General features: G+C 41.7%; 1 protein-coding gene and 1 long non-coding RNA gene across 4 annotated transcripts in view; one reads left to right on the top strand and one right to left on the bottom strand.

The window, feature by feature from the left end:
- ccdc80 (coiled-coil domain containing 80) overlaps nucleotides 1-4471 on the bottom strand; it is a 41509-nt gene extending 37038 nt beyond the window's left edge. Inside the window, exon 1 of the mRNA XM_059968286.1 lies at nucleotides 2494-4471. Within this exon, the coding sequence (XP_059824269.1) occupies nucleotides 2494-4233 (1740 nt within the window). The 5' untranslated portion in view covers nucleotides 4234-4471. The remainder of the gene's footprint in view (nucleotides 1-2493) is intronic.
- An 83-nt stretch (nucleotides 4472-4554) lies between these two features.
- Nucleotides 4555-24316, top strand: LOC132393271 (uncharacterized). 3 transcript variants are annotated; one of them, XR_009511814.1, is made up of 3 exons: nucleotides 4555-4692; nucleotides 8932-8984; nucleotides 23507-24316. It is a non-coding gene; the product is annotated as an uncharacterized LOC132393271 (long non-coding RNA). The 3 variants fall into 3 exon arrangements; XR_009511812.1 differs by lacking the exon at nucleotides 23507-24316 and adding an exon at nucleotides 21156-22042; XR_009511813.1 differs by lacking the exon at nucleotides 23507-24316 and adding an exon at nucleotides 17782-22042.
- The last annotated feature ends 1986 nt before the right edge of the window (nucleotides 24317-26302 follow it).

The raw sequence follows: 26302 nt of genomic DNA, 5'->3' as shown, positions 1-26302 counted from the left end.
TTCACAGTTCAGCTTCAACATTGAAGACAGACATAAGGCATTGACTGAGAACCTTATCCACATTCTCTACCTCCAAGCCTCACATGTTTTGCCTTCCTTAGTTATTTGCTCTTTACCAAATATTAAAAAAATTCTAGATTTCTTTTTGATTTTACCTGCTGGTACATTTCCCTGATGATCTGACACACATAACAAGCTCTGATATATACCAGCAGGGATTTGACTAGCAAACAAAAGAAGGAAACCTGCCTGATTTTCCTCCTCACTGTCTCATATACCAGACACTGAACTGGGCGCCAGGGTAGCGTAGTGGTTAGCACAACACTATTACAGCTTGGAGCTTCAGAGTTCAGAGTTCAATTCCAGTGTCACCTGTATGGAGTCTGTACGCCCACCCAGTGGAATACACGATTTTCCCTCCCCAGTCCAAAGACATACCAGGTAGGTTAATTGGTCATTCTAAATTGCTCCGTGATTAGGTCGGGGTTAAATTGGTGTCTTTGGGGGTTGCGAGGTGGTGCGGCTTGAAGCACACTGTGTCTCTAAGTAAAATAAATAATTCATCCTGGATAAATGTAAGCATAAACCTCTCATTGTTTGGTCTGTATAGCTTAAGCATTTACACACCAACCACCAGGGAACCACTTATATGTGACTATTACTATATCCATATTACATATAATAATCAATGGTTCATTTACTCCACCAATGGTGCCTTATGAAGATCAGTCACCAACTTCGAGCAGTTCTCCTACATCCTGCTGCACTGGTCCAGTCTGACCATCAATCTGAGATCTGCTTGAAATATATAACAGCTCAAATGGCAATGGATGAATTGCAATTCTAAGTACTCTAATTATGTATAACAGTTGAATTAAAATATTGAATTGAATTAAAATGATAATGATTGAGACATACTGCAGCTTTGAATCTCACTGGATTGAGTTTCCCAGGCTACAGTATGAAAATGAGTTTGCTTATGGAAGAGATATCATCTTGCACATAAACCACATTCTTTGTTTGTGTTTTTCTAATGTATTATCCTGAGATTTACAAAATTAACAGGCTTTGCTTCTGAATGTTTTTAAAACCTATCTTCTGTTAGGAGTTCAAAGGTTAATCCATACAACATCAGATTCAGTCCCGAGACTCTACCACATATAAACAACATATAACAGTTCAAAAAATTTGCTCTGAAATGTAACTTTTCAAGTATTATAGTACTGGCACCTCTCCATGTATCTTTTTTGACTATGAATGACTTTGTGACCAGACCAGGCATTAAGTAGGTATATCAAGACTTCCTTTTGGTGAGCCACCAGTTGTAACACTCTTTCTATCTTTTTATCATAATTTCCTAATAAAGCTGTCAGGCCCAAGGATGGACTGGTGTTCAGGTTACTGCTCGGTGAAGTTCACCTGCCTCAGTGCTGAACTGGCCCCTTGGCTGTGGACTCACTCTCAGGGACACTGCAGTTCATGCTCTGTGTGTTATTTTGCACATTGGGTGTTTAATGGTCTTTGTTGCGTGGACTTTTTTGTGTGGACTTTTTTGTGGGTTCTATTGTGTTTCTTCATTTTATGGCTGCTTGCAAGAAGATGAGTCTTAAGGTTGCATATAGTAAAAATACTTAGGTAATAAATATACTTCAAACTTTTGAACCGGATTGCAGATAATTGTTTCCTAATGAAAAGTCATCAACCTGAAACATTAATTCTGTTTTTTTTTCCTGAGACACTGACTAACCTGCTAATTATTTCCAATATTGTCTTTTTTAAGAGATTTTCAGTATCAGTATCAGATTTTCAGTATTTTACTTTTGCAGCCATTTAAAAAAATTCTTAGAGGAACTATCATAATATTGGACTGTAGCTTTGTTAACTAGGTTCATATTCATGATGTTTAAAAGCTAATAGGTATTTGAAGGATTTTATTGTTCCTAACACAATCTAAAATATTGACCGTATTTTAATTAACTGAACAATTAGACACACTGGGACCACTGGGAGAAATATGGGACCAAACCCTGTTGGAGACACTATAGAACTAACCAGTAGTTTCTCTTCCTATGGTCCCTGGTAACTCATAAAAACAGGTCTATCAAAATTTTAATGCATAACTTTTCTTTAAAATAGCAAAGTGCCTTGAGTAAATATTGCTTTTTTCTTGCTTTTCCTTTCAATTGAGTAATGTCAAATTCAACACTCGGAAACTACTGAACATTATAGGATGGGATTTCCATTGTTTGCTATTATCAAATATTTATTGTTCATTAGTCTTATTACCATATGCAACCCTTTCAAAAAACATTAATGGGGCATGTTTTTAATGTTTGTTTTTGTCCTTGGCTTTGGGACCATGACTTGAAATATATCCCTACTTTGATAAATACTAATCTGCCATTTGCATAAAATACCATTATGGTAAAAATTATGGCTATTCATCCTTGTCATTAACAAGGACAGCATCACTTCAACAGTTGGAACACTTACTACTAGTCGTCGCCTATTTTCATAGTAGCTGAGAACAGTTGCCAGTGACTTTGTTGTTCCTGGAATCTTCTTAGGTTGTTTAAATACCCCTTTCTTGATGGCCTTCTTGGGTTTTTTATTATTGTGACTAATTTCCTTCGCAGGCTTAGTTTTCAGTGAGAGTTTGTCTTTCTTCCCTGTTTTTTTATTCTTCACAGGCTTCTTCTTCTTTTCAGTTTTGACTGGTTTGTTAGTTTTTTTCCGCTCCTTCGTGCCTTTTTGAGGACCACGTTCCCCTTCGAGGATTTGCCTGGTGTTTGAGGGTGGGACTTTCTCAGGATGATATTTATCCTCGTATTCATTTGTTAGGATTTTATTATTTGTAGCTTTTGATTTTGGTGGCTTCACTTTGGTAGGCTTGCGCTGGCCAGGTCCCACTGACACACCCTTCTGGTGGTAACTCCCCTCTTTTTTGTCTGTCTCACTGTACTTCTGTCTCGTGGCCTGTACTTTTGTATAACCTGGCCTCGCGGTTGTTGTTCCTTGGTGGGGCTTCTGAGGTGGTTTGCTGCCACCAGGAAGATTCCCATCTCTGTGTGAGTCAGCCTCAGTTGTAGATTTTGAAGGAATTTCAGCAACTGGTGCAGGCTTGTGAAATCTCGGCGGGGAGGGGGAGAATACTACATGAGATCTAGTGAAGGATTGTTTCTCAGTGAAAGGCACAGTGGTGGGAGCAGCAGTAGTTGTGATAGTCTTTTTGGTGGTGCTGGTAGTTGTGGGAGCGGTTCTGGGCACAGCAGTCATCCTAACCATTTTAGAACCCCCATGCGTGTTTAGTGATATCCTGATGGGCCTCCTCACTGTAGGCTTTTTCTTTTTCTCTGGCATTCTTTCTTTAGTAGCCTTTGGAACTGTCACCTCAGTATTCTGGCTCTTTGGTGTTGGCCTGGGCTGCTCCGTTTTCTTCCTCCCTCCTTCATCAGCTCCAACCACCTGCCCTTCTACGCCAGCTTCCTTACACTTCTGTACAAAGCCTTTCTGCCTCAGCTTCTCGATTTTCCGAATGGGACCCTGGTCAATGACTTCGTACATTGCCTCCAGTCTCACTGGGTAAGGGTATGTTTCTTCCAGCTGCAGATTCTTCTTCAGCAAGACCATGCTAAATTTACCTCGCTCCAGTTTCAGGAAGTCCAGAAGTTTGAGAACGGTCTTTGCGTCCAGGGAGTCCTCCAGGATCCTACCCTCGCTGCTGATCTTCCTGACTTTTCCGGCCACCTCGCCCTCCTGGTGGAAAAGCACCAGCTGGGTGACGTGCCTCTCCGCCAGCTCGCAGTAGATGTCGTCCTTGAGGAGGCTGAGCATGAGCCTGTAGTAACCGTCCGAGGGGTGGGGAGCCGAGATGACCCACAGCCGTTGCTTGCCCACCATCTCGGAGAGCAGGCTGGGGGCGCCCAAAGCGGGGACGCGAGCCACCCGGCTCCGTGCCGCTCTGCTCGTGTCTCGGACCATCCCCGGGCGGGACCTTCTGACGGCGATGCCGGGGTTTCGGCTCCGCGCAGCCAGTGACCTGCTATGGTCTCCATGTCGCGTAGTCCTGCGTCCGATCGCGGGACCCTCCGGCCGGGGAGTCCTGCGAGCTCCGCCGGCGGGTCTCAGCTGCCTCCGTCTCCCCACCGCCGACAACGTGCCGTAGTCACCCAGCAGCCAGAGCAGCAGCAGCAGCAGCAGCGAGGCGAGCGGCCGAAAGCCGGTGACCCTCATCTTCCCACCACCCACTGGTTTACGTTCCGCAGCCGCTCACCTGCTCCTACGCAGTCGGATCAGCCCCGGGCGGCGGACTGTACCGAGATCCCGTCAAACTCCGCTCAAAACCGCCGGGGGCAAGTGCAGGCGCCCTCCACCCTCTCACAGCCCGACTGCTGCGGGATAGCCGGGCTCATCTCCTGCCAGGGATAATTCCAGTTCCTTCAACCCAGAGGCGGGCTCGGCGAGAGCGAGGTGAACATCTCCCCCCCACCCACCCACCCACCCGCGGAATCGCGGCAACAAAAGGCAGCGGAAGGCTGTGGCGCTCCTTTCTGTCCGCTGCAAGAGTCGGGCGCCGGACACCCGCACGCATTCTTCTCCTCCCTTGCCCGCTGGCTTTCTGGACGTCTTTCGAGCTGCCTCTCTGTGGCGAGGCTCCCTCACTCTGATCTAGCGATTGTTGGGAGGTTCAGGGTAAGCGAGAGGAGGGAAGAGAGTGATATCCCTGTTTTTACCCTTTTCTGACTATTTGCCTGGCGAAGGGTATAGCGGGGTCCCGGCCCCACACAAAGCGCAAGCTCGCCCACTCACTCCAGGCTCCGTACGCCGCCCCCCACCCGCAACTCCACACGGGACGCCTCAGTTCCCAGCCCACGGGACAAGGGTGATTTGTACCTGGGACTCCTCTAACTCACCAGCCGACACCTCTCCTGCAACATTACTGCAGGGTTACTGCCTGGGATCAATTAAATGCAAAAACAAAACCGTCGTTTTCTGAGAATATCTGCCATTGTCTCTTGGTCACCAGATGTTGTATCCCCTTCCTTTCTGAGCATCTTTTCATTTCCTATGGTTTCGATGTGCAACTCTGTTCATGAATGCCAAAATGCTTCAAGGATAACTTGTATTTTTACAGAGAAAACCCCAACGCCCTTCAAGAACAGTAGCAAATAAAAATTGATATTAAACAATAGTGTGATTGGTAACTTTCCCTGATGCAGGGTTCTTCCCCCAGTGATATTGCTTGACCAGATGAGTTCTTCCAGCAGATTGGGTGTTGCTCCAGAATCCAGCATCTGCAGTCCTTAGTGTCTACATGAAAATGCTAACACAGGTGAGGGAGGCTTGGTGGAAAGAGCTGGTTTAAAGGAGCATCTTAAACAAGAAATAAAGGTGCAGAGAAGCTTAAGGAGCAACTCTAGAGCTTAACAGTCAAATGATTCCTGTTGGTGAATTCAAGTGTGTTCCGGAGGTGGACAGATACACTTGGAAGCTGTAGGGCTGGAGGCAGTTACAGAAGTGCAAGGGGCAGGTAGTAAAGTTTGAATTCCCATTCTGAGATGTTGGTATGATTGAGAAACTCTGTGGGTTCATCCACACCAACTGCCTGTGGCAGCTGCTTCTGTCTCCGAAAAGTGACTGGGAGCAGAGAGCACTGCACAGTCATTGTGGAGACAGACTGCTGTCTTCACACTGAGAACAGTGTTGTGTGATAATACAGTCCTAAACAGGATAGACACTGAACTGATCTGATCACTTCAAATTGGGAATCCACGGACCATCAGTACCGTCAAAGAAGTACATCATTACAATCTGGAACCACACGGCCCACAATAGTCATCACTCTACCATTAGTGCAAAGCCAATGGATCAATGAGGAGACAGGAAGAGCAGCATCAGGCAAATCTATAAATGATGAGTTGCCAGCTTCAACAGGGGAATACAAATGTGCTCAAACATGCAATAGACAGATCAAACCAAAGATCTCAGACATACCACACCTAGTGCTGGACAACCAGGCACTAAGACCTCTCCATCATCCACAGCCAGCTGAAAGCAGGGCCCAGTCTTTGTCTGCATGTTCGGCCAGAAGTGCTGGAGAGATGATCCACTTTGGCTGCTTTCTCCTGAGATATTCAAAGGCCATGGGTCCAGACAACATCAAAGTACTCCTTTGGGGATAAAATCATGCCTTGCCTAGAAGAAGATAGTTGTGAAGGTCATTGTTCTTCTGCAAAGACATCTCTGCAAAGTTCCACAGACCAGTGAATCAGGCCCAACCATCTTAAGCTATATTTCTTTCATCATAATATTGGAAAACATAATGTTTGCTGATGATTACACAATGTTTGATTCCACTTGCAATTCCTCAGCAATTCTTGTCTGCAATGCTAGAGCTGGAAAACTCCTCCTTCTCTCCATGTTAAACTGAGTCTGTCCCAAAGATACCAATTTAGCAATTCCCTTTGCACCATTTCTTGACAAATGCATGCTCTACAAATATCTGTATCATGGGCATTAGTCCCAAACAGGGAATAATTCAACACAGTATGTCCAATATGTAACTATGACTTCTTCCCTCTTGTTATACCCATCTCCCAGTTGAATTCCCACCATTCTCTGAATTTTATATAAATGCCAACCTTTCTTTTCCTTATCACAGCTTTGTTGCCTGAGTGATCAAATACTCCACCACTGACCTCATCAGTCAGTGCCATCAGGATCATTGTTCCTTTACCCCACACTGCCCACCTCTACCTCTTACCCCAGATCAACAAACCTGACTGTCCGGGTAGGCCTCATGTCTCTCTCTGCTGCCCCACTGAACTCATGCCCTAATATCTCAACTCCATTCTATCCCCCTTGGTTCAGTCCTTGCCCACCTATATCCGTGATACTTCTCATGCTCATGATATCCTCAGTAACTTTCATTTCCCTGCCTGTATCATTTTTCATTTTCATCACGGATGTCGAGTCCCTGTATACGTCTGTCCTCCATCAAGAAAGCCGTAAAGTTCTCCTTTTCTTTCTTAATAAAAGAACCGACTAGGTCCCCTCCACCACCACCACCACCCTCCTCCATCTGGCAGAACTGGTCCTCACCGTTAACAGTTTTACCTTTGGATCCTCCAACTTTCTCCATGCTCAGGGTAGCCATGTGCACCTGCATGGGTCCCAGTTACGCCTGCCTTTTCATTAGCTCCGTAGAACAGTCCGTGTTCCAAGCCTGCTCGTTGACAACTGCATTGGTGCTGCTTCATACACCTGTGCTGAATTCATAAATTTCAAAAGCTTTGTCTCTGGCTTCCACCCTGCCCTTAAATTCACTGTCACCTCCCTCCTTTTCCCTCCCTCCTCTTTCTTGATCTCCCTTTCTCCATCGCTGGAGACAAATTGTCAACTGACATCTTTTGTAAACCTCAGTTATCTTGACCATACCTCTTCCCACCCTGTCTCCTGTAAAAATGCTATTCCCTTTTCTCAGTTCCATCCTCTCGGTCGCATCTGTTCCCAGGATACAGGTTTTTCTTTCCAGGACATCAGAGATGTCCTCCTTCAAAGAACAGGGTTTCCCTTCTCCACCATTGATGCTACTCTCACCTGCATTTAATCCATTTCCCAAATATCTGTACTCATCCCCTCTTCGCTGCCTTAGAATTCCTCTTGTCCTTGCCTACCGGCCTCCACATCCAGCATATTATCCTCCACAACTTCTGCCATCTCCAAAGGGATACTACTACCAAACATGTCTTTACTTCCCTTCCCTCTTTCTGCAGGGATTGCTCCCTCCGTAATTCCCTCATCTATTCATCCCTCTCTGCTAATCCCCCTGCAAGCAGCCAAAGTTCTACACCTGCCCATTCACCTCCTCCTTCACCTCTGATCAGGGCTCCAAACAGTCTTTCCCAGTGAGGCAACGCTTGACCTGCAGATCTTCTGGGGTTGTCTATTATGTCCAATGCTCCCAATATGGCCTCTTCTACGTTGCTGAGACCCGTCGTAAATTGAGGGACTGTGTTGTCGAGCACATCCACTCCATCCGTCAAAACCAGAGCTTCACGGTAACCAAACATTTTAATTCACATTCCCATTCCTATTCTGATATGTCACTCCATGTCCTCCTCCTGTGCCAAAATTGGGCCACCCTCTAGCCACCAAACTAATGGTATGAATATTGATTCCTCCTTCCAGCAAAAAAAATTCTCCCCTTCCCCTCTTTTTCTATTCCCCATTTTGGCCTCTTACCTCTTCTCACCAGCCTATCACCTCACTCTGAGTCCTTTTTCCCGTGGTCCACACTCCTCTTCCTTTGTGATTCCTTCTTCTCCAGCCCTTTACCTTTCCCACCCACCTGGCGTCACCTATCAACTTCTAGCTATCCTCCTTCCCCTCCCCCACCCTTCTTATTATGGCATTTTACCCTTTCTTTTCTAGTCCTGAAGAAAGGTCTCGGCCCAAAATGCTGATTGTTTGTTCATTTCTGTAGATGCTGCCTGACTTACTGGGTTCTTCCAGCATTTTGTATGTGAGAATTTTTAATTTTGACTTTTACCTCCCCTTTATACAAAGGTATCACTACATTTAGATCCTTAATTTTTAGTGATTGCTTGCCTAAAAGGTCTGCCACTTCATTTTCTTCAACCCCAAAATCAGCAGGGACTCATAAGAAGTGTATACATAAATGTAGACCCTGCAGCTTCAACAGGTGTTGTCCAATCTCTAGAAGAATGTCTGGTTCACAATTTGAAGTACCGGTTTTAATAGATGTCAAAACTGTGAACGAATCAGATCACAGGAATACATAATCAGGGTGTTCTTCTTCGGCACACTTGAAGGCTAAAATGGCAGCAACCATGTCAGACATGAATATTGATACTTCGATAATCTTTTCTTTATAGTCACCTGAATCTTCATCTTGACCTTTTCTTGCAGGCTTAAGTCAACCACAGGCAAAGTGAAACCCCATGGAGGAGCAGCAGAAATAGGTATGCTGGGACCATATTCCACATTGAGCAACCTCGAATTTGACTTAAATTAAAACTTATTCCTAAGTAGGATATGACTTAGGTGATATAAAACAGGGTAGAAGCTGTTGGTGGAACATACTTGAAGGGCCCATTTGTACCTATTCCTATAAAATCTTCAATGCATGCATTTGCTCATTGTGAGTTGATGACAATCTTGTCAGGGTATTTTGAAAACTGGTGAGCCACAGGACAAAACACTGAAAATGGCTCCAGTATTGAGAAATAAACAGAGGAAGGAGGAAAAAAAAGGAGTGATAAGAATGAGTGAATTCAATGTCCTTTTAAGTATAGAACTTGTGAACAGGAAGGGGAAACTATGTAGTGTTAGGCATTTTAAACCTTATAAAGCATGTTACATAACTGGTGAAATGCAATTCCATGCAATAATTGTTTACATTCCTGGCAAAGTGAATGATAATCTATTTTACTTCATGTCATTCAGGACGAGACAGTATCATTTTTAATTGAATATTTGAGCATTGATGTAGAAACACCTGAGAAGCAATTTTAGGATAGTACTTTTGAGAATCAAACAGAACATTGACAAAAGTGGGCCAACAATCTGTCTCAGTTCAAAATATCAAAGATTCAAAGCACATTTATTATCAAAGAACGTATACATTACACACCTTGAACTTCATCTGCTTATAGGCAACCACAAAGCAAGAAGCTCGAATGACCTAATTAAAAGAAGGCCAAAAGAAAACCACTACACAGAGAAAGAGAGAGAGAGAAAAATATATATTCCTTGCTAATGTTTACCAGTTGTACAGACATCAAATATCTTGATTCTGATTTTTTTTTCCTAAACCGCTCCTTATGTTTAAGAGCTCTCTTAAATCTATATGTTTTTTAAACAAATCTTTGGCCACATCCTTGAAATTTTCCACTCCTGGTCAAATGACTTTCCAATTCAAACACTTTCAACCACTTCTTTGAAGTATATTAGGTGATTTTGTTACACCAAATGAATTATGTAAGTGTGAGTTTTTTTTGTTAAATTAACTGGCAATGTGAGTCTCTAATTAAACCAAGGTCTGTGCCTCTTCTTCTTCATTTTGTTCTGCCGTTGACCATGTTCCATCTCATTGAACACCGAGTTCTGCAGCTGACTATTCATGTTTCATCTTGTGCTAAACACTTTCAATGTTTGTTATTTTCATTGACTGGTTTTGAATATTGAAAAAAACATGCATTGGCTTGTTACTTTTTAAAATGTGTTACCTCTGGAGGAACATTCAGTTGTCATGCATAAGACCATAAGATACTGGAACAGAATTAGGCCATTTGGCCTATCACATTTGCTACACCATTTCATCATGGCTGATCCAATTTTCCTCTCAGCCCCAATCTCCTGCTTCTTCTCCCCATATCCCTTCTTGCCCCAACCAATCAAAAATCTATCAACTTCTGCCTTAAATATACAAGACTTGGCCTCCACAGCTGCCTGTGGCAAAGAATTCCACACCTCCACCACTCTCTGGCTGAAGAAATTCTTCCTCATCTGTAGGATGAGGATGATAGGATGCCCCTCTATTCTGACGCTGTGTCCTCTGGTCTTAGATTGTTCCTCCATAGGAAGTAACCTCTCCACATCCACTCTATCAAGGCCTTTCACCATTCGATAGGTTTAATTGTGGTCACCCCTCATTCTTCTGAATTCTAGTGAATACTGGCCCAGAGCCATCCTCACTTGACAAGCCATTCAATCCTGGAATCATTTTCATGAACCTTCTTTAAAGGTCTTCAAGGTCAGCACACACTTTCTTAGATAAGGGACCCAAAACTGCTCACAATACTTGAAGTGTGGCCTCACCAGTGTTTTATAAAGCCTCAACATTACATCCTCACTTTTATAACATTACATCCTCACTTTTATATTCTCATCCTCTTGAAATGAATGCAAACATCGCATTTTCCTTCTTCGCCACAGACTTAACCTGCAAATTAACCTTTTGGGAATCCTGTTCAAGAACTCCAAAATCCCTTTGCACCTCAGTTTTTTTGTAGTTTCTCTTCATTTAGAAAATAGCCAACCCTTTAATTTCTTCTACCAAAGTGCATAACCATATACTTCCCAACACTATATTCCATCTGCCATTTCTTTGCCCATTCTCCTAATCTAAGTCCTTCTGCAGCCTCTCTACTTCCTCAAAACTACATGCCCCTCCACCTAATTTTATACTGTCTGTAAAATTAGCAACAAAGCTATCAATTCCATCATCCAAATCATTGACATATAATGTAAAAAGAATTTATCCCAGCACAGACCCATGTGAAACATCACCAATCACCAACAGGCAAACGGAAGAGGCTCCCTTTATTCCCACTCTTTGGTTCCTGCCAATCACCTTTCCTGTAATACCATGGGCTTGTACCTTTTAAGCAGCCTCATGTGTGGCACTTTGTCAAAGGCCTTCTAAAAATCCAAGCACACAACATCAACTGATTTTCCTTTGTCTATCCTGCTTGTTATTTCTTCAAAGAATTCCAACAGATTTGTCAAGCAAGATTTTCCTTTGAGGAAACCATGCTGACTATGGCCTATTTTATCACATGTCTCTAAGTACTCTGAGATCTTATCCTTAATAATCGACTCCAACATCTTCCCAACCACTGAGGTCAGATTAACTGGCCTATAGTTTCCTTTCTTCTGCCTCTCTCCCTTCTTGAAGAGTGGAGTGACATTTGCAATTTTCCAATCTTCTGGAACCATTCCAGAATCTGGTGATTCTTGAAACATCAATATGAACAATCTCTTCAGCCACCCTTTTTGGAACCCTGGGGTGTACATCATCTGGTCCAGGTGATTATTGATCTTCAGATATTTCAGTTTCCCAAGAACCTTCTCTCTAGTAATGGTAACTTCACACACTTCATGACCCCTGACACCTGGAACTTCCACCACACTACTAGTATCTTCCACAGTGAAGATTGATGCAAAATACTTATTGAGTTTATCCACCATTTCGTTGTCCCCCATTATTACCTCTACAGCATTGTTTTCTAGTAGTCTGATATCCACTCTCACCTCTCATTTCCATTTATATATATCCAAAGAACCTTTTGGTATCCTCTTTAATATTATTGGCTAGCTTACTTTTGTTTCCCATCTTTACCTTCTTTTGGTTTTTAGAAGCTTCCCAATCCTCTAACTTTCCATTAATTTTTCCTCTATTCTATGCCCTCCCTTTGGCTTTCATGTTGGCTTTGACTTCTCTTGTTGGCCAATGTTGTGTCATCTTCCCTTTAGAATACCTCTTCCTTGTTAGTATGTATATATCCTGGCCTTCCGAATTGCTTCCAGAAATTCCAGCATTGCAGCTCTGTCGTCATCCCTGCTAATGTTCTTTTCCAATCCTCTCTCATGCCCCTGTAATCCCCTTTACTCCACTGTAATGCTGGTACATCTGACTTCAGCTTCTCAAATTTCAAAGTGAATTAGATTATATTATAATCACTTTCCCCTAAGGGTTCTGCTACCTTCAGTTCTCTAACCAATTCTGGGTCATTGCACCCAATCCAGAACAGTTGATCCCCAAGTGAACTCATCCACAAGCTGCTTTAAAAAGCCATATCGTAGGCATTCTAGAAATTCCCCTTCTTTGAATCCAGCACCATCCTGATTTTCCCAATACACCTGCATATTGAAATCCCCCATGACTGTTGTAACTTTGCCCATTTGGCTTGCATTTTCTATCTCCCACTCTAATTTGTAAACCACATCCTTCCTACTGCTTGGAGTCTGTATACAACTCCCATCAGGGTGTTATTTCCCTTGCATTTCCTCTGCTCTATCCACAATGATTCAACACCCTCTGACCCTATGACATCTTTTCTAATGATTTGATTTCATTGTTTACCAACAGAGCCAAGTCACCCCCTCTGCCTTACTGCCTGTCCTTTCGATACAATGTGCATCCTTGGACCATTAAGCTCCCAGTTATAATCTTCTTTCAGCCATGATTCAGTGATGCCTACAACATGATACCTGCCAATTTGCAACTGTGCTGCAAGTTCATCGATCTTATTCCGTATATTGTACACATTCAAATATAACACTTTCAGTCCTGTATTCACCCTTTTCAATTTTGTCTGCCTTTGACATTGCAACTCATCCCGTTGACTACAATTTTGCCCTCTCAACAGCCTCTCCTCACCACACAGTGCCTCTGTTTGTAAATCAGTGTAAATTTCATGTGCAAACCATCCCTTCTGTACAGGTCCCATCTTCCCCGGAAGAAAGCCCAATGATCAAATCTCATGCCCTCCCGCCTACACCGTGCCCTTAGCCACATATTAAACTGTATAATCTTCCTAGTTCTGACTTCACTAGAACGTGGCATGGGTAGTAGTCCAGAGATCACAACCCTAGAGGTTCTGCCCTTTAACTTAGCACCTAATTCCCTGAACTCCCTATGCAGAACCTTATCACTCATCCTATCCATATCATTGGTACCGACATGGACCACAACCTCTGGCTGTTCTCCCTCCCACTTAAGAATGCTGGGAACTTGATCTAAGATGTTCTGCGCCCTGGCACCCAGGAGGCAACATACCATCTGGGAATCTCATTCTCACCCACAGAACCTCCTGTCAGTTCCCCTAACTAACAAACCCCTATCATCACAATGTGCTTCTTCTCCCCTCTTCCCTTCTGAGTCACAGAACCAGGCTCAGTGCCAGCAGTAACTAATAAAAGAATCTCAATAGTCCATTTGGCTAATCCATGTTAACATTTGCTTTTTAAATGAGGAGAGTCCTCATCATAAAGACCCGTACTATCAGTTCATTCCTTTTCTTTTCAGTTTCTAATATGGTTCAAAGTAAATTTAAAAGTGAATTTATTATCAAAGTATGTACAGTATACTGTATGTCCCTATATTCTACCCTGGCATTCATTTTTTTTTCAGGCGTTCACAGTATTATAAGGAAATGCAGCAGAATCCTAGTTAACTGCATACAAAGACTGACAAACAATCAATGTGCAAAAGGCAAACTGCACAAATGCAAAAAAATAGATAGATAAATAAGTATAAAATACATACATACATACATACATACATATTGAAAACAGGAATTAGAGAGTCCATATTCTTTAGTGTTAATAATGAGGATCTTTGATCATTAACTTCAGCTTCACAATTCTCTGGCAGTAAGTCCCAGAGTACTGCAGACACAGAAGTCTTGGACGAGATGCTGTTAAAGGTTCTATCTTTTAGATATGTACTGTATTTAAACAATGTTTCCTTTCACTTCTTAGATGTAAAAGATGCTGATAGCAAAATTTTAAAAGAGAGTTACCACTGGTCTGCCAATTAGAGATTAGCTTTATTTGTCACAGGACCATCGAAACACACAGTGAAATACATCATTCGTGTTAATGACATACACAGTCCGACAACGTGCTTGGGGCAGCTTGCAAGTATTTCCGTGCTTTGAGTGCCAACATAGTGTGCTCAGAACTTAGTAACCTTAACTCTAACTCATACATCTTTGGAACATGGGAAGAAACCAGAACACCCAGAGGAAACCCACGCAGTCATGGTGAGAACGTACAAACTCTTCACAGACACTGATAGGAATTGAATCCCGACCACTGATTGTTTACCTTTAAAGCTCTGCGTTAACCATTATGTCTCCATGCCGTAATACTTAATTCCCAATCAATATTAAACTATCACAACGGTCCAATCATATATCTCTTTTAGAAAGATGTTGTTGAATGAAATCTCTTTTATTTCAACCCTTAAAATTTTATTTTTACTAATAACTGCTGTTTTTTCTAGATGTCTTTATCATATATCTTCATAGTTCTGTTTCTTATTCAATCCTATTTTGTCATAATTTTACACTCTACATCAAATCGGTTCAAAATAAATGTATCTTCTAAGTACATATTGTATAAGTTACCATTTACTACCTTTAGTTTCATTTTCTTTCATGCCATGTTCTTTTCTCACTACTACCATTGGGTAGGAGGTACAGAATCCTTAGGTCTCATACCCCCAGGTTCAGGAACAGTTATTACCCTACAAACATAAGGTTACTCAACTGGTGGGATAGCTTCATTCACTAGTACTCTGAACCGATTCTACAACCTACTGGCTCACTTTCAGGGACTCTTCACAGCTCATGTTCTCAGTATTATTTTTATTAAAAGCTTGACTTTGTTTGCACATGGGTATTTGCCAGTCTTTGTAGCTTAATCTTAAACTCCTCAATCAAATCTCTTTTCTCTAATGTAAACACCTCCAGCTAGTCTACGAATAGGTATTTATTTTTATCAGCAGCATTCTATAGAATTTCCTCTGCTCCTTATATTGCTTTGATTTCATGAAGCATGCCAATACTAATGAAACTGAGTCACAATATCTCCTTCTTATTCGCATCCCACATTTAATGACTTGAAATCCTATCTCCTTCTTTGGCTTCAGAATTATTTACTCTGCGTACTATTTCAATATTGCTTGCAGTTTAGAACATCACTCCTTCTATTCCCATATTTAAACCATTTATGTAGTTTACAAAGTTCAAGCAAGTACAGGGCTGATTTCATCATGTTGTCTTCAACTATATTGATGGAAAAGCACCAAAACCTGGGTCTCTGCACCTCCTTCTGCAGCTGAATCCTCCTCCTCCTAACCAGAAGACAACAATCTGTGTAGATTGGAAACATCTCCACTTCGCTGACTATCAACCCTGGCAAACGTCAAGGATATGTACTTAGCCCACTGCTCTGCTCTCTCTATACTCATGACTGTGTGGCTAGGCACAACTCAAATGCCTTCTATAAATTTTCTGATGACAGAACTATTATTGGCAGAATTCAGATGGTAATGAGAGGGCATAAGGGAGTGAGCTTTATCAGCTAGTTGAATGGTGTCACAGCAACAACCTTGCACTCAGCATTAGTAAAACCAAAAAACTGATTGTGAAGTTCAAAAAGGGCAAGACAAAGAAACACACACCAGTCCTCATAGAGGGATCAGAAGTAGAAAGAGTGATTAATTTCAATTTCCTGGGTGTCAATATCTCTGAGGCCCCACACATCTAAGCAGTTACAAAGAAGGCACAGTGGCTATATACCATTTGGAGTTTATGGAGATTTGGTATGTCACCAAAGACACTCACAAATTTCTACAGATATACCTTGGAGAGCATTCTAACTGGGGCATCACCATGTGGTATGGATTGGGGTGGGGGGGGGGATTCTACTGCACAGGATTGAAGTAAGCTGCAGAGAGTTGTAAACTTAGTCAGTTCCATCATGGGGACGAACCTCTGTAGTATCTAGGACATCTTCAAGGAACGATTCCTCAAAAAGTGCAGCATCCATCATTAAGGACCCCCATCAACAAGGACATGCCTTGTTCTCACTGCTACCAATAAGACGGAGGTACAGAAGCATGGAGGTACATACTCAATGATTCAGGAACAGCTTCTTCCTCTCTGCCATCCGATTCCTAAATGGACATTGAAACCATAATCAATACCTCACTACTTTTTTATTTTTATTTTTGCATTACTTATTTAATTCAACTATTTAATACATATATTTTTACTTAGGGAGATTCATTTTTTTCTATTATTATGTACTGCTGTCACAAAGACAACAAATATCACGCCATATGCCGGTGATGTTAAACCTGATTCTTATTCTGATCCACTGTGAGAGCTGAGCAAAGAATGACTGCAAGACATCTAAAAAAAACATCCAATAAATGCAATAAAATCACCTTTTACACTTTAAAGAAGTGATAAGGTTGTTTGAAGTATAGTCACTTTCATAATATTCAAACCAAGACAGCCATTTTGTGTAAAACAGTGGAATACAACACATTGCAATGGCATAAGCACACCGACCCTTTTCTTTGGTGTCTATCAGGACTGCCACAATATCTTTTATTGTATGGGAAAAGCCAGTTGTCTACTCTCAAATCCATCCCAGAAATCCTCATGACCACGCATCCCAAATTGCTGTACCCCTGCACAAGTGGTTTCAGTTGAGAAATGCTGTTTTAATAACATCAGCCGTGATGGTACATCTTGCTGACAGATTCCTTTGCACCCTTAGTACTACTCATGTCTACAATGTCTTAAATTATGAGCATGTAAAAGAACTACTCCACAAGATCGCAGTGGCATGTTCCCCCTTGCATCGTCAGTTTTGCACTGGCTTTCCAACGTGCATGGATTTCTGGGTCCATGTCTTTACTGCTTATCTGGACATATTACCATGATAATGGATGGAATATAATAATCATATTCAAAATGTCGAGTTACGATGTAGCCAGTTAGATTGCTCTCATTGAGGGTGAAAATGAAGTTCTGTAACAAAAAGTATGACTAGAACAGAACAATTATGGATTTCCTGAGGGAAATTCCCATTTAGCTCCTGTAGCAATACTAGAAAAGGCTTCCAAAATCTTAGAAAAGTGAACAATTTCTAAAATTACCATTGCACTTTGCTGAAATTAACACCTAGAAAGTTCCCCTCTATAATGTACAGTGCTTGAAGAAAGCAAAAGGTATGACCTAAGTATTGTCTGGAGTTGTATGGAGTGAGCTGATGAGAATGTTTTTCAAAATAAATTTGTAGAGGCTTGGAACATGGTACAGGCTGAAGGAGGTAATCAAGAATCTGTCTTATAATGTGTTCTGATATGGTGAAGTTATTCCAGAGCTGATTTCTGATTAGTTACAGTGAAACTTGAACCAACCATGTTTTGATTTTTTATTCTCTTTGTGGCAGTCAGTGTTACTGTGATGGACATATACCAGAAGCTCTCCCTTGGCCCATAAGGAAACAAAATACTGTTTTACACCCTTACCTTGCAGGGCCTCTTCTGCTAGGGCTACTATTCCCAGTAGGCAAGTCCTGGCAGTGACGCCATCGGTATTTCCCTTCTCAGGCCCTGACCTAGATGATATTACCAGCGCACTCAATGGGGATCCAGACAAACTGCAATGCTTAAATGAGATGTTTTACATAGACTGGTGGGTACTTTGAGGTCAAGTAAGTTAACAGTCCTAAATGAGTCGTGCTGCTGCTAGATGTTGGTACCATGATCCTTCTTTCCCTGGAGGTGATCGAAGAAAGTTCACACAGTATTTTGTATTATACTGAAGACATCATGAGAAAAGATAATTAATGGAAGAAGCAGATGCTGGCTGGATAAAGCAACCCATCAGTTCTTGGATAAACGCTGGACGTTTTAGATTTAGATTTTTTTTTCAGATGAACTTCAAAGGCCATGCAGCAAAGCATATCCTCCAATTCATCACTAAAATTGTCATCCACTTGATACAACGCTAATGACCCACTGGAATTGGAACGCCATTGTCTGACACACTCTGCTTATTGTTGACACAGATTTAGCAGACAGCACAAAACTGGATGAGCTCTCATTGCAGCTGAAGAGGAACGAAGCGAACACATGATTTCGAAGGAGATTTTGGATAGAGTAGAAAGAAGGAAATGGAAGAATAAATTGTTTTACTTACAATTTTTGTGTATAGAGATTATAGGTTAAAATTACTTGTACTGTAATATTTTCATTTAATGTTAGACTATATACTCAATGTCCACTTTATTAGGTACATTTGTTCACTTGCTAGTTAATGCAGATATCTAATTAGCCAGTCATGTGGCAGCAACTCAATGCATAAAAGCATGCAGACATGATCAACAGGTTCTGTTGTTATTCAGACCAAGAATGGAGAAGAAATGTGATCTAAGTGACTTTGACCATGAAATAATTGTTGATGCTAGATGGGGTGGTTTGAATATCTCATAAACTGCAGATCTCCTGGGATTTTCACACACAACAGTCCAGAGTTTACTGAGAAAAGTGAAAAACATCCAATGAGAGGCAAAAATGGCTTGTTAATGAGAGAGGTCAGAGGAGAATGGCCAGACTGGTTAAAGCTGACAGGAAGGCGACAGTATCTCTGCAGAAAAGCATCTCTGAATGCATAACCATATTGAACCTTGAAATGGATGGGCTACAGCAGCAAACGACCATGTACGTTCACTCAGTGGCCTTTTTATTAGTACAGGAGTATCTAATTAAGTGGCCACTGAGTGTGTATTTGGCCAGACCATGGCAGGAAAAGAACAGGTAAATCTGTTTCATTTTAATGGTCCCTGGCTGATTTCTACCAAGGCAGAATTAGAAGTGAGATGTCAGGGTTTCAGTATGAAAGATTTTTAATAAACTGACTATTTTTGTAGATAAATAAGCATGTGTGTTTCATAAGAAGCAAAGTTTGGTCTTATTTGTCTTTTTAAATCTTGACTTAATTCAAAATATCTGCTCAGTTCACAGTCGGCAGAAGTCAATACAATCCTGTTTCTGAACTGTAAAGTAACACAACTGACAGCATTAATGAAAAATATTTAACATTCAATAAATGGCCAACTTGTTAAGACTTATCAATGCAACGCTGACATGAGAAATAAAAATGTAGCTTGCTCATATTTTCAGCATCATCCTAATCAGAACAATTTATCTGAACAGCAGGGCCCAGGGGAATGAGTTACCTCTGTAATTATACAAAGTCGAAACTCTGATGGTTGAGGGCTAATCATATTGTGCAAGTTCTCTCAACCCAATATCCTATTTTGTTCATCTGTTCAGTCTTGCTTGAAAGTTGCTGTTGGAAATGTAATTACCGTGAGCCCTTTTTAAAAGTAATTTTCTTAGTGACTTCTGTTTTCAGTCTGCTCATTGATGTCAGTAGCACATTTTTTTTAAACAGTTTATAAAACTCCATAAATAGAACAAACATAGGGTAGTTTTAACTGTCTACTTTTAAAAACTGGCATTAATGATGTTAATCAACACACACAAAATGCTGGAGGAATTCAGCAGGCCAGACAGCATCTATGGAAAAGAGTACAGTTGATATTTTGGGCTGAGACCTTTCATCAGGACTGGAAAGAAAAGGGGAGGGAGTCAGGCTAAGAAGGTGGGGAGGAAGAAGTAGAAGGTGGCAGGTGATTGGTGAAACTGGGAGAGGAGGAAGAATGAAATAAAGAGCTTGGAAGTTGATTGGTGAAAGGGAGAAAGGACTGGGGGAGTCTGATAGCACAGGAGAGAAGATCATGGAAGAAAGGGAAGGGGGAGGAGCACCAGAGGGAGGAGATGGGCAGGTAAGGAGGTAAGGTGGGAGAGGGAAACAGGATGGGGAATGGTGAAAGTGGGGGGGAGACAATTGTCAGAAGTTCAAGAAATCGATGCTCATGCCATTAGGTTGGAGGTTACCCAGACGGAATATAAGGTGTTGATCTTCCAACTTGAGTGTGGCCTCGTAGTGTCAATAGAGGAGGCCATGGACTGACATGTCCGAATAGGAAGCAGAATTGAAGTGGGTGGCCAGTGGGAAATCCTGCTTTTTGTGGCAGATGGAGCGAAGATACATGGCGAACCGGTCTCCCAATCTATGTTGTGTCTCACCAATATACAGGAGTTCACACTGGGAATAGCAGATACAGTAGATGCCCCCAACAGACTTGCAGGTGAAGTGCCGCCTCTCCTGGAAGGACTGTTTGGGGCCCTTAATGGTAGTGAGGGAGGAGGTGTTAGGGGCAGGTGTGGCACTTGTTCCATTTGCAAGGGTAGCTGAGGGAGATCAGTGGAGAGGGATGAGTGGAAAAGGGAGTTGCGTAGGGAGTGCTCCCTATGCGAAGCAGAAAGTGGGGAGTTTCCAGCATCTGCAGATTTTCTTGTGATCTTCATCCTTGTAATTATGGATTTATGATTTAGGAATGGGCCAAAGGCCCTGCTTCTGTGTTGTAGAGCTCTATTACTCCAGGTAAATGAAGTGTTGTTCAATATTGCAACCAACTATTTTTCACTGGCTCTTCAGAGTTATATTAAAAGTAAATGTTTTTGACTACTAGGCTAGGTAAGAAAGAAGAGTTTATTATATGTATAAGCAACACACACAAAATGCTGGTGGAATGCAGCAGGTCAGGCAGCATCTGTGGTGGTTTCTTTCGAACTTATAGTCTTTTAACATCTTTGGACTATTTTTACTGTGCCCAAGGTCTGTTTTTTTTATCAGTTATGTTATTGTTTGCACTGTTGTAACTATATATTGTAACTATTTGGTTTTGTGCAGGTCTTGCAGCTTTAGTTTTTGGTCTTCTTTTGTCTGCGATTGGAGCTCTTTTCCGGGGAACGTGCTAAGATGGTAGTGTGATATTAATACACAGCAGCCTCTCCGGACTCTGGATTGGGGATTGCCAAACATTACGAGGATTTTCTGGTGTAGTCTGTTTTGTCGTGTGTTTTTGTGATATCATTCTGGAGGAACGTTGTCTCATTTTTTAATCTGCAGTGCATTTGTGGTTACTAAATGACAATAAACTGAAACTGAACTGAACTGAACTGATCTATAGGAAGAAGTACAGTTGATGTTTCGGGCCGAGATCTTTTGTCAGGACTAACTGAAAGAGAGATAGTAAGAGTTTGAGAGGGGGAGGGGAAATCCAAAATGATAGGAGAAGACAGGAGGGGGAAACTAAGAGCTGGAAAGTTGATTGGCGAAAGTGATACCGAGCTGGAGAAGGGAAAGGATCATGAGACGGGAGGGCTAGTGCGAAAGAAAGGGGGAGGGGAGCACCAGAGGAAGATGGAGAACAGGCAGAGTGATTGTGAAAGGGACAGAGAGAGAAAAAAAGAGAGAAACAAGGGGGGTTAAATAAATAAACAGATAAATAAGGGATGGGGTAAGAAGGGGAGGAGGGGCATTAACGGAAGTTAGAGAAATCAATGTTCATGCCATCAGGTTGGAGGCTACCCACCACTTTAAAATCTCTTACTATTTTTTCTTTCAGTTAGTCCTGACGAAGGGTCTCGGCCTGAAATGTCGACAGTGCTTCTTCCTATAGATGCTGCCTGGCCTGGTGCATTCCACCAGCATTTTGTGTGTGTTGTTTGAATTTCCAGCATCTGCAGATTTCCTCATGTTTGCGTTATTGTGTGTGTGTGTGTGTGTGTGTTTATGTGTGTGTGTGTGTGTGTTTATGTGTGTGTGTGTGTGTGTGTGTGTGTGTGTGTGTGTGTGTGTGTGTGTGTGTGTGTGTGTGTGATAGAGAGAGAAAGTACAAAACACATACAAATAAAATTTTGTTTGCACCAGATTTTATATCTCAAAAGCACCTGGCTAAGTACACACTTCGTGGGATATTGTGGTATTGGTTTATTTGTTAAAGTGCTCTGAAAAAGCAGGTAAAACAATTGTCAACATTTGCCAGTCATTTTCTTTCTTATCACTCCTATTTGCAAAGACTATTAAGTTATATTTGATTTAAAAATTCTCATCTTTGCTTAAAAATCATTCTGCTGCCTCACGTTTCTCAATCCCTCTGACAACTTTGCCTTTGGTCAATTGTCAAAAAAGATATTTGAAGATTGATATCTCACATCTGGCACAAACTGTATGGTCTACCGTTGCTTCAAAGACCTGGATTTTATATAGCAGGCATCTTAAAACACTTGAATATCCCACTGGTCCTGTCTCTAAAGCATTCCCCAAATCTGCAGATTTCCTCCTGTTTGCGTTATTGTGTGTGTGTGTGTGTGTGTGTGTGTGTGTCTGTGTGTGTGTGTATGTGTGTGTGTATGTGTGTGTGTATGTGTGTGTGTGTGTGTGTGTGTGTGTGTGTGTCTGTGTGTGTGTGTGTGTGTGTGTGTGTGTGTGTACACATGTGAATGAAAGTGAGCCAGTGAGCACCAGTCCTTGTATCTGAGTGTAAATAAGAGATTGTATAAATGAGTGAATGAATGAATCTTTGAGGGTGAGTGTAAGGATGGTGAGTGATAACAGTGTCAAATGCAGTTCTACTGCCTCAACCTTAACCTGGTACTTCTCACGCATGAGAGACCTCATATAAAGACCATAAAGAACGATTAGCTTTATTTATCATATATACATCAAAACATACAGTGAAATGTGTTGTTTGCACCAACGGCCAACACATTCTGAGGATGTGCTGGGGTTAGCCTATAAGGGTCGCCATGCGTCTGTGCCAATATCGCATGCTCACAACTTACTAACCGTAACCTAGAGGTCTTTGGAATGTGGGAGGCAATTGGACTACATGCTCAGAGGGAGATTGGACAAATTCCTTACAGAGAGTTGCAGGAATTGTACCTGGATTGCTGGTGCTATAGTAACATCACACAACTGATTGGCAACTACCCTGCCTATGGGAAGTGAGCAGAGACAATGAGATGCTGTAACAATGGAAGCTTACAAAAGCGGCAGGACACCAAAGGTTAGAGAAATGGACAATACAATGTAATGGTCATTTTATTACATGATTCTAAACCAGGCATGGGCAAACTACGGCCCGGGGGCCATATGCGGCCCGTTAAGCTTTTTAATCCGGCCCACAGAACTTGATGAAATTATATTAATAAACCTTGTTAACGTTTTTTCCCGCAATTCTGGCATTTTCCCAATAGATGACACATTCTATATACATTGACCTTTGTTGAGGTGCAGCGTATTACTCCACATTTGCGCTTTACTCTTTGTTCGGCTCGACCTATTTGTGTGAACAGGCGTTCAGCGTCATGAACATCAACAAAGCCAGCCACAGATCCAAGTTAACTGACCAACACTTCAGATCCATCCTGAGAATCGCCACAACAAAACTAAATCCAGACTTTGATGCGCTGGCTAAAAAGGGAGACCAACAACACTGTTCCCACTGAAATTAAAAATAAGTTTCTTCGTTGTGTTATGTAAAAAAATGCATTTGAAAATATTTTTTTCAATAAGCCTTACATGTTACATGTCATTTCTGTTAAGTGATGGACATGAGTAGTGCGCAGGTGCACGTATGTTCTCAAAATAAAAAATGCGCTCCAGATCAAATAACGCGCTCCGCATATTGGCGCGCTGTCACTGTTCTGTCCTTGTGCTGGTCGTTGTTGAGTTTTGGCACAGGGGACAATTGAATAAGAAGGAGCAGGACAAGTAGACCTGCATCTCCTACCATTTTTGAAATAAAGACAGTCAGGAGGAGAGTAATGATGTTGATATCTTGAAGGATAACAGAAATTTCAGTGCTTTAAAATAATAACTGTTACTAAAAAAGCTGTATTTTATTCATTTAATTTTCAGAGTTTTAAAAGTCATTTCAATAAATAGCTAAATACCATGGGACTTCAAAGACAGATATTTTGTTGTAATGCATTTGTTCATTTTCAATTGAAATTAAAGCACATGTTTTCTACATATCCCATGATATTTTATTTTCTCTTATGAGGTGTATTACCAAAACACTCCGTCCATCTGCTCCTGGTCCGGCCCCCCTGTCAGAACCCTTTGTGGCCCACAAGTCAAAAAGTTTGCCCACCCCTGTTCTAAACTGTAGATTTAGTACCTGAAATAAACAAAGACTTGTATTTACTTCATACCTTAATGACACAAAATGGCACAGGGAAATATTTACAGCCAATGAGGTAGTTTTAATGTCATTGCCTTTGGATTTCAGAAGACAGTACAACAGTGGTGTCAGGTTAATTGAGTGCTTGTAAATTGGATAGTAATGTAATCTAAATGTTTTGAAAAGGTGGCTGGCACACACTTGAAAGTAGCTCTTTTCTGATAAAGTGAGCAAAGGGCTCCTTGAGAATTGTGCTCCCAATATTGTGTATATAGACTTTCAGAAGTCCTTTGATGAAGCATTGCACATTAAATTTGTCAACAGACTAAAGCTATGTTGGAAAAAGGCACAGACGTCACAAAATGAGCTATGGAATAGACATAGGAGAGTTACAGAAACGAGTTACTTTATAGACCAAAGTGTTTTCCCATTTGTGGCAGGAGCACAGTACTTTGTAATTTGTTAAATGGTCCACATTTGGAAACCTAGGCCATTTTGTTGATGATATGGATTAAGGAAATGTCACAATGTTCAGACTGAACAGCAGTAAATGGCAGAAGAAATTTAAAGCCAGAAAGGGTGAATGATCATTCTGTGGGAAAGAATAAGCAGCTGAAAATTGCAAATGTCACTGCACTCTTTAACAAGGGAGTGAGCCAGAAAAGAAAGGAAATTATAGGCCGGTTAGCCTAACTTCAGTGGTTGGGAAGATGTTGGAGTCCATTATTAAGGATGAGGTTTCAGCAAACTTGGAGGCATATGATAAAATAGGCCAAAGTAAATGGTTTAATTTAGGAAAGATCATACTTGACAAATTTATTGAAATTCTTAGAGAAAATAACAGGCAGGATAGACAAAGGAGAGTCAGTGGACATTGTTTAATTGGATTTTCAGAAGGCCTTTGACAAGGTGCTGCATATGTGACTGCTTAACAAGCTAAGAGCCCATGATGTTACAGGAAAGGCACCAGCATGAATGGAAGATTGGCTGACTGGCAGGAGGCAAAGAGTGAGAATATGAGGCCCTTTCTGACTGGCTGTCAGTGACTAATGGTGCTCTGTTGGGGTTGGTATTGGAACTGCTTCTTTTCACATTATATGTCAATGATTTGGATGAAGGAATTGAAGGCCTTATGGCCAGGTTTGTGGACAATATGAAGATGGGTGGAGGGACAAGTAGTGTTGAGGAAACAGGGAGTCTGCAGAAGGATTTAGACAGATAGGGAGAATGGGCAAAGAAGAGGCAGATGGAATATAATGTACAGTCATGCACTTCAGTAGAAAGAATAAAGATGTAGACTATTTTCTAAATGGGGAGAAAATTCAAAGGAGCCCAGGGAATTGGGATACCTTGTGCAGGTCTCCCCAAGGTTAACTTGCAGTTTGAGTTGGTGTTTAGGAAGGCAAATGCAATTTTAGCATTCATTTTGAGAGGTCTAGAATATAAGAGCAAAGATGTGATGCTGAGGCTTTATAAGTCACTGGTCAGACTCCACTTGGAGTATTGTGAGCAGTTTTGGGCCTCTTATCTAAGAAAAGATGCGCTGGCATTGGAGAGGGTCCAGAGGAGGTTCACAAGACTGATTCTGGGAATGAAAGGGTTAACAGGAAGAGCCGTTGACAGCTCTGGGCCTGTACTCACTGGAGATTAGAAGGGGGCTGGGATCTCATTGAAACCTATCAAATATTGAAAACCCTAAATAGAGTGGATGTGGGGTGAATGTTTCCTATGGTGGGTGAGGTCGAGGACCAGAGGGCACCGCCTCAGAATAGAGGGAGATCCATTTAGAACAGTGATGAGAAGGAACTTCCTTAGCCAGAGGGTGTGGATCTGTGGAATTCATTGCCACGGCCAGCTGTCACTGAGT

This window comes from Hypanus sabinus, chromosome 4 (genome assembly GCF_030144855.1).
Source record: "Hypanus sabinus isolate sHypSab1 chromosome 4, sHypSab1.hap1, whole genome shotgun sequence".
NCBI classification, from domain to species: domain Eukaryota; kingdom Metazoa; phylum Chordata; class Chondrichthyes; order Myliobatiformes; family Dasyatidae; genus Hypanus; species Hypanus sabinus.
The sequence above is the reverse complement of the archived record's forward strand: the minus strand, read 5'-3'. Positions and strand labels throughout refer to the sequence as shown.